The sequence below is a fragment of the Capronia coronata genome (genome assembly GCF_000585585.1).
Source record: "Capronia coronata CBS 617.96 chromosome Unknown acBCG-supercont1.1, whole genome shotgun sequence".
Lineage (NCBI taxonomy): Eukaryota > Fungi > Ascomycota > Eurotiomycetes > Chaetothyriales > Herpotrichiellaceae > Capronia > Capronia coronata.
The window spans coordinates 4,086,997-4,095,708 of NW_006912893.1; the positions used below are offsets into that span (position 1 = coordinate 4,086,997).

The 8,712-nt window shown below is 53.5% G+C and overlaps 3 protein-coding genes across 3 annotated transcripts; 2 read left to right on the forward strand and 1 right to left on the reverse strand.

Annotated features, from left to right (window-relative positions):
- Positions 1-1,431: 1,431 nt before the first annotated feature.
- A1O1_01454 (uncharacterized protein) lies at positions 1,432-3,568 on the forward strand (the record flags this gene model as incomplete). The annotated part of the gene is made up of 5 exons (XM_007722367.1): positions 1,432-1,673; positions 1,737-1,760; positions 1,817-3,271; positions 3,324-3,401; positions 3,448-3,568. The coding sequence occupies 5 exons, from the start codon at positions 1,432-1,434 to the stop codon at positions 3,566-3,568; spliced, it is 1,920 nt and encodes a 639-aa protein (XP_007720557.1).
- Positions 3,569-4,123: 555 nt separating this feature from the next.
- A1O1_01455 (uncharacterized protein) lies at positions 4,124-4,459 on the reverse strand (the record flags this gene model as incomplete). Its single annotated transcript, XM_007722368.1, has 1 exon — positions 4,124-4,459. One exon carries the CDS (start codon positions 4,457-4,459, stop codon positions 4,124-4,126), a length of 336 nt encoding a protein of 111 aa, XP_007720558.1.
- A 1,149-nt stretch (positions 4,460-5,608) lies between these two features.
- On the forward strand, positions 5,609-8,540 carry A1O1_01456 (uncharacterized protein; the record flags this gene model as incomplete). The annotated part of the gene is made up of 6 exons (XM_007722369.1): positions 5,609-5,838; positions 5,912-6,154; positions 6,205-6,785; positions 7,008-7,221; positions 7,276-8,396; positions 8,482-8,540. The coding sequence occupies 6 exons, from the start codon at positions 5,609-5,611 to the stop codon at positions 8,538-8,540; spliced, it is 2,448 nt and encodes an 815-aa protein (XP_007720559.1).
- Positions 8,541-8,712: the final 172 nt, after the last annotated feature.

The following is an 8,712-nucleotide window of genomic DNA, read 5'->3' on the forward strand; positions in this document are numbered from 1 at the left end:
TATCCAAGACTATTAACCATGCGCAGGATTTCCACAACGCATTAACATATTAAAGTAACGGGCTTTCGCTCTCCGGAGGAACTGCCCAGCCTTGAACATGTGCCCCTCCAGAGTCCCCTTTCTTGTGGCCACCCAGTGCGCTACTGACTACGAGAGTGATGGTTAATGAAGCATTAACACCGCATCTGACCAGGGGCTGGCATCCTTGGGCACTCATTGTTGTGTTTATTATGCAGTTCGGGGCTCGGACTTAATTCCTTGCCTTTCCCGGCCATCGGCCGAGCTTGCCCGAACCACCGAGCCCCTTTTCCATTTGGCGGGGTCTCCAGCCTCGTTGCTGGTTGGTGAGTTTCCACAGCCTTGCAACAAGTCTCCATGGATTCTCCATGGATTTGGAAAAAGATGCCTTCATGATAAGATAGCTTTTCAGTCAGAAGATATGGTTGACAGACCTCTTTCAATTCAACGTGCATCCTAGCTATCAAGATGGTAGAGTCTACAGATCCCCTGGTGAAATAGCGATGTTTCATCCAGGTAGCGACTTCGATCAGCCCATTCCATCGGACAACAGTCGATACTCCAGGGTAGCACCAGGCGTTTTGAGAGCAAGCACCGATTATGCATGATACGAGTGGAGATCTCACCATCTCACCATGTGAAGATGGAAAGTGTCGTGGCTGAATGAGCGAGTCGAGCTAGCGAGTAGATGTCTGAGGAAGCAGCTTAGCAGCGCCTCACGAGATAGCATACTCCCATACGCCTCGGTTAGGGTGGCCAACCGGATCCGGCTATGAATTCGTGTGAAAAGGTTTGGTTGTATTCGCCTCGTCATGAGTAATGATGCTTGGTAGCAGACCTGGTCAGACAATACAGTATAAGATAAGACCACCTACTCATTCACCACCCAAGGGCTTCGACAGCTGCATCAGGCCAGAATGGGACCGCAAGGCTACGTCTTTACAACCTAACCCAGTGAGATGTCGAATACCTATCTATTCGCCATACAACTAGATGAGATATTCTCATTGGTAGGTGCCTCTGACATGCTATCGCACGGCGCAACAACCAACACCTACCACCCTCCTGGCCTTATCGTACGCTATCTCCAACAGCGATAAGCTATAGAGACATCAGGAGAGGGAGCCTCGACCACGCACTCCTTATTCCCGCACTTGACCTAATGGCAGCGCCGTACCTGGTTCGGGCATACTTAGTTCGTGAACCACATGGTCCAGATAGCCTCCATACTGACTGCCCTATCAGATCTCGGATGATCACCCTCCTGGGTAGAGGCGGGTCCAAGAAGTCACTATGATAGAGACTAGGTCACACAATCACTGGAAAACACATATAGATACAATAGCATGGTATGACAGACAGAATAGCTGTGAGATACTCAATCTACTCTGACCACATCATCTCCATTCCATCATGCCTTTCTTTCCAAGCCTCAAGTCTCCCCTTGCAACAGATGGTGTCGACCCTACAGCGATGGAGATCACTCAAGCAGAGGCCAGAGCAGAGCCGGGCACGGGCTTGACGACCGTGAACACCGACGAGGAGGATTTGAAGCAGCCAGTCGTCAAGCTGGACCTAGCCGCAGAGGGTGCCAAACGATCTGAGTTGATGCAGGTAGTTTGGGGCAGGCACGGCAGGCTCTTGATTTTCATCGGGTATGTTCCATTGAGCGTGCGAAGTTCGAACCATGTTGTATTCACATACTAATCACACTCCAGAATCTGTGTGTTTATGGTGGTTTAGTACGGACACTCCAGAGACGACCCAACGAGCGCGAGTCAGCTAATTGATTGCTCAGTGAATTGGACAACTATACTTTCAGCACATACTATGTCTACGCGATCTCCAGCTTCATGCAGACATCCCAGGAAGCAGCGTTGACCACTGCCTCCAACCTGACGTTTTCTCTTTTAAAACCTGTGTGGTCTAAGATGTCGGATGTCTGGGGTCGTGGGACCATGTACCCGGTGGCGCTCGTGCTGGCTCTGGTCGGCATGATTGTCGCCGCATCAGCAAAGAGCTTCGAGGCTTTCGCAGCGGGGACGGTTCTGCGGGTCGTTGGCATCACCGCGTTCAACTCACTGAACACCATTGTCATCTCCGATCTTACCAGTACGCGGTTGCGTGGCTTCGGCGTCAACATCCAATTCTTCCCCACCCTGGTACTGCCGTGGTGCATTTCGTACATGGTCTCTGCCGTCGTCTCGCCTGGGGGCATCGGATGGGGCTGGGGTATTGGGATCATTGCGATCATCCTACCGTTTGGCACTGCGATGATCACGGCGGTGCTTCTGATCTACGAACGGCGTGCTAAGCGGCTAGAAGTCGGCGATCTTGCGAAGCCTAAGCCTACTTTCTCCGAAGTCGTGTCGAGCATGGATCTGCTGGGGGTCGCCATAATCATCGTCGGGTGCGCTTTCATCCTCATTCCTCTGTCGTTGGCGAGCAACCAGCCCCATGGCTACAAAACCCCCTGGGTCATCGCACTGATGGTGATTGGCGGGCTGATGCTCATCGGCCTTCCGTTCTTTGAAGCACACTTCGCAGCGCACCCGTTCCTGCCCATGCGCTACCTGAAGCACAGGTCCATCTGCTTGGGGTTCTTGCTCTACTTTACAGACTACATGGCGGCCGCAGCAAGCCACAACTACCTATACAACTGGGCCGTGATTGCAAAGAACATGTCGATTGTGACCGCAACCAATCTGAGCAATGTCAACGGTGTGATGATCTTCACCATGGGCATCATCTTGGGGGCCATTCTCTACAAGACCCGCCATTTCAAGTGGATCCTCATGGGCGGTGTGGCTCTTCGACTCTTGGGATATGGCTTGATGTTCCGAGTGCGCACGTCTCACCCGTCAACCGCCGAGATCTTCGTCGTCCAGTTCATCCAAGGCATCGGCGACGGCATAGTCCAGAGTGGAGGCTACGTCGCGGCTACCATCAACGTTCCGCACCGAGAGACCGCTCAGATGGCCGCCCTTGTCGTCACCATCGGCATGCTGGGTCAGAGTGTGGGAACTGCCATCTGCGGCGCCATCTACACAGGAACCATGAGGGAACAGCTGTCCAAAGCACTTGGTTCCGACGCCACACCGGAACTCATCAGCAACTTGTACAACTCCATCACTACTGGTGTTCCTGATTGGGGCACTCCACAGAGAGCCGCCATTGCTGTTGCTGTAAGTCTGACCAAAGGAAGTTCTATAGGTCTGTTGCTAACAGGTGGGCAGTATAACAAGGTTACATCGTATGTGACTTTCCTTAAGTGTTTTGGGAGGAAATCACTAATGAGTGTCCAGATATTTCTTCATTGCCGCAATGGCCATGATCATCCCTGGCATCGCCTTTGCTTTGTTCATTCCCAATCAAACTTTGAAGTAAGTCAAAGGCTAGGGTGACAAAGGCTTTACTAAATGGTTACAGTGACAACCAAAACTTGGTGGAGGATGCTGGTATGCTGGGACAGAAGATGGATACCGTTACCGAGATTCCTGAACAGACATCTTCGGCTCAACGTGAGAATGTGGAGAGCAAGAAGGCCTAAGCGGCCCCTGAGCGACCACACAGCAAATCTAATCTTGTATCTGGACATGTGTGGATGCATATTTGCTCGGACAGAACAAGAATCAGGATGCTTTGCTTCATAAATGATAAACCCTTTGGTAACTACCATCATTGACTACATTATATGGTCAAGTCAGTCATTAAGCTAGAACTGGCAGAAGAAGTTCCCCCACAGCAGCGCAGACTCTATATCCTCCCATGACCGCAGTGAACATGGTGATAAAGAGTCCCGCCCGAGTATATCATCTGGGGTCAGTTTCGAAATGCTTTTGGACCTGGTCTGCCAAGTTGTCGTTGGTCAGGAAACGATGTCCTGCAATAGCCATTCCTTCGCACGACAACCGGGCTTTCTCGAAGGATGCAAGGGTACCTGCGCCTCCAGCAAATCCTGCGTTGTGAGGATAAGCGCCGTTTAGCGATGGAATGCCAAAAATGCCTTGCCAGCTCGGACACTCGTAGCTCACGTTACCCTGATCCGTCGACGCCGGGGTGGTTTCGCGGCCAATATTGTTCTGCACATTCCGGCCCAAGTCGGTCATTGCATCTTGAAACGCCTGGCAGATTGGAAGGTTCGGTCGAAGATCAGCAAAGCCTCCGAGATGTTCGATGTCGAGATGGGGTTGTGGCCACAGGCATGCCCGATTCCTGGAAGAGCATCATATTCCGTGTTGAACGTCAACACTCTTCCCCCAGATCCAAATTCCGCCTCCAAGGCAGTCGGGATCCCATATGCATGTGGCGTGGCTCGCACTCTCTCTATTTGCAATGCTTCAACGAGCGTATCGTGTGCTGTGGCTTCCTCGTATGCCAGCTCCGGATTTGAGAAAGATCTGTCATTGATAGTTAGAGCGAGCCGGGCTGGTGAAGTCATGTCGTCGTGTCGACTCAGAAGATGGGTACCGGGCAGCAGCGACAGATGATCTGTACCTTTTGGTTCACATTCCATAGCACGTCGCGGTAGCCAGCAAAGCTCTTTGCGGATCACTGCGATATTTTCCTATCCTCAACAGCTCCACGTTTCTCCCGCAAACTCATGGTTTGCTGTCCAAAGTACATTCGTGAGAAGACTATGTTAGGGCCTAAACACTGTATGCTCAGAGAACGATGGCAAGGCCCCGAGAGAAAGATGTGTTCCGTTTCAATACAATAAGGAGATACTGCCGTTCATGGTTCTGGAACATCTGATGTCCATATCAACGTACCGAAAAGACATCGAGTCTCATACCCACAGTTTAGTCGCTCTCCCCCTGAGATAGCTAACAAAAGCTATCAGCCACTGGCAGAATCTTTCCACCATCCTTTGATAGCGACGGATGACAGTATAACACCGCAAGCAAAATACCTTGCTATCCGCTGCCTTTCCAGGTACTTTTGTGGTTCCATTATAGGACCCACAAATTGAATACTTCCGTATTTTTCATTGCCTTTAGTGACTGAGATGCTCGTAGATCGACATCTGACAAAGTCATATACTAACGGGGCTAGAAGTGGTTCACTCTTATCGTGGACGAACTTAATGTGGGTTGCTTGGAACGGGCCGAGGAGCAAACTCAGTTGGAGGAAACCGAGATGGCAACATCACTTTGTGATAGCCAAAAATAGAAACCGGCGATAGCCATTTTGATGTTTCCTATTAGTAGCAGTCTTCCATATGTACTAGTCTCTGGTCGAAGGGCCCCCGCATAGGCTCTTATGAGCCTGGCCTAGCGCCTTGGAACAGGTAAGAATCAATCAATCAATCAAGCGCAAGGCGCGCCACAACGGCTGAATGGTAAAGGTCTCGACGCCACATGTCTGGGCCCATATCCCTCCGCCTACGACTCGTCGTGTAAGCGCCCACTGCTTGACGCAGACCAGATGAGACACTCTCAGCCTGATCGGACGACCTTCACAATGCCTTTCGCAGACACCTTCAAGCGTAGGCATCGGCCTTATAACCGTTGTGCTCTACCGCTCTTTTACCTTGACTTCGCCTTGCCGTCAGACTACCGTCCCGTATCTTCCAGCGCGGGCCAACCTCATGGCGCAAGCAGTCTCTGTCGACCGAGCGACGGGTGGCCCGTCAAATCCCGTCGACTCCACCGGGCTCTGTCTGCTGTCGCTCGACGGCGGGGGAGTTCGCGGTCTGTCGACCCTCCATATCCTCAAGAGCATTATGACTCGGCTGAATCACGAACGTCGGGAGAGCGGCGCTTCGGAACTCAAGCCGTGCGAATTGTTCGACCTCATCGGCGGGACCAGCACCGGCGGGTACGTGGACACGCTCCATCCTCTATCACACTACGCCCTCAATCGTGGCTTGCGCTAACACTCAAGGCGACAGCTTGATCGCCATCATGCTCGGCCGGCTCGAGATGGACGTGGACGAGTGCATCACAGCCTACAACCGACTGATCAAGGCCGTCTTTGAACAGAAGGCGCACTGGACACCGTTGAGCTGGCGAGGACAAGTCCAACCACGATTTGACAGCGCTAAGTTGAAAGCGGTCATCGACGAGGTAATCACAAGTCGCGGTTACTCCCCCACGGAACCGTTCAATAATGGGAAGTCTCACGGGTGTCACGTGTACGCATCAACTCGAGATCAACGAGAAGATGTGCTAAATGATAATCTAGCTTCGTGTGCACGGCGGCGAAAGACCTGTACGGGATCACACGCCTCCGCAGTTACGACCTTCCCGAGAAACCGAGCGTGCCGGCCACGATCAGTGAAGCTGCCCTCGCCACGTCCGCCGCCACCGGCTTCTTCGACCCTGTCTTCATCGGAGCTCGACAGTTTGTGGATGGCGCGTTGGGGGTCAACAACCCCGTGGAAGAGGTGGAAGGCGAAGCCTCCGACATTTGGTGTGCCGACACGGGCGATGTGAAGTCGCTAGTGAAGTGTTTCATCTCGATCGGGACGGGGAATCCCGGCAAGAAGGCGATCGAGCACAATTTACTGAAGTTCTTGTCCCAGACGTTAGTCCAAATCACGACAGAGACGGAAGAGACGGCCAAGCGATTTGTGGGGCGGTGGCGGCAGCATTTCGTCCAGAATCGATACTTCCGTCTCAATGTCGAGCAGGGACTCCAGGACGTGGACTTGGCCGAATATAAAGAACAGGGTCGCATCGAGGAGGCGGCGCACCAGTACCTGGACGACCAGCAGCAAATATTCCGCGTGCGCGACTGTGTGGCGAATTTGAAACAGAAACAAAGTGTGTACCTCGAAGATTTCACTTAGCTGGCGACCGTGCCGCTACTGACGCTCTGTGGTAGGAAGGGCCGAGAGTTCCTTGGCGAGTGCAGTCGAGGTAAGCTGAATCTTGTCGCTGGCGAGTGAACGCTAAGTAGAGCCAGAAATACAATGTTCAGCGGGTTCAATATCTGCTTAGTATGACCATCCCACGCCTTTGCATGCACTTCCTGACCTCGAACAGAAGCAAGGACTGTCAATGTGCACTGGAGTGTTAGACGTCCCGTCCATACTTTATTCACTGGACGAGACTGTATTCTCGCGAGCTTGGAAGATAAGATTCAAAAAGCCCTGGTCGAGGTTACTCCTACCGTACAATGTCGAATTGTCATCTCGGGAATGGGTGGCCAAGGTAAAAGTGAGATCTGCTTACAGCTCGCCCAGCGCCTTCGAACCCTGTTGGTCCACCTTCTTCTTCTCTACTCTACATAAGTCTCTACTAACATCTGCAGATTTTGGGGTGTGTTCTGGGTCGACGTCAGCACGTCGTCTTTAGCGGAGAACGGGTTCCTCGATATCGCCACCCGACTTCAGATCTCGGCCTCGACGTGGGAGGATGGCCGGCAGGCACTCGCCAATGTCCAACAACCGTGGATGTTGGTGCTGGATAATGCGGATGACCTCGACGTCGATTATCAGACCTACTTCCCCCCTGGCTCGGCCGGCGTGATGGTGCTGACATCGCGGAATGAGGAGTGCCAGCAGTATGCCACGGCAGATTTTGTGGCTTTAGAAGGGCTAACGACCGAGGAGGCTACCGCACTTTTGCTGAAAGTCGCCGGTGTTGCACCCGGTGCTGCTGGTGAGCAACATTCTGTGCGAAACGATGACGCGCGAAGAGTGGCCACCTTACTTCAATCACATCCTCTCGCCCTCATCCAGGCCGGGGCGTACGTGAAGCGCGGCCACTGTGGGTTAGCAGAGTACCCCCGAGTGTACGAACGTCAACGGAAGCGACTCCTCAGGTTCCGGCCGTCGCAAGTTCAGTCGCGGTATCGGGACGTGTACGCGACGTTTGAAGCGTCGGTGGAGATCTTACAGGCGAGCCCGACGGAGTCGTCGCACGATGCCCTGGAGCTCCTGCCACTCCTGGCGGTGGGCGGGCCGAGCCCGCTACCGCTATCTCTCTTTGCTGCGGCATGGACGGGAGCGCACGGAATACGGGAGGGCGAGCCGGGGGATGAGGATGATCTTCGACTGACGACATGGCACGTGTCGTGTCTGCCCTCTTGGATCACGGTCGGTGCAGATGCGTGGGACTCGTTTCGGCTCGTGGAGGCGGTCTCTGCACTGAGGGCGTTGGCATTAGTATCGAGGCACGTGGAGGATGGACAGGTGCGTGTATCGATGCATCCGTTGGTGCACGCTTGGGCACGGGACCGGCAGGACGAGCGGCGACAGCACGCATCCTGGGTCGCCATGAGCTGTGTGGTAGCGTTGTCTGGAGGTGACGACATGTGGCGCGTGCAGGCACGGCTACTGCAGCCTCACGTTCAAGCGACCACGTCATGGGAGATGGGGTGTATGTTTGGGTCGGCGCCTCGGGCCGCCGTGGCCGGTATATTGGTTGCATGTGGGTCGCTACTTCACCGCATGCGGGATGATCAAACACTGTTCCGACTGCTTGACCGACTGTGCTCTCACCTTGGAGTTGATAGGTCGCCTACTGATCGACGGTGGGTGGATCTGTATGACCTCATGGGTCGGAACTTATTGAACTCTGGCCATGTGAGAGAAGCAGTCCAAGTTCTTAAGGGTGTGGTACAGATCCGGGAGCAGACATTGGCGGAGGATCATCCATCTCGACTAGCGTCGCAGCACGAGCTGGCAGGAGCATATAAAGCAAATGGACAAGTGAAGGAGGCTGTGGAGTTGCTGAAAGAGGTGGT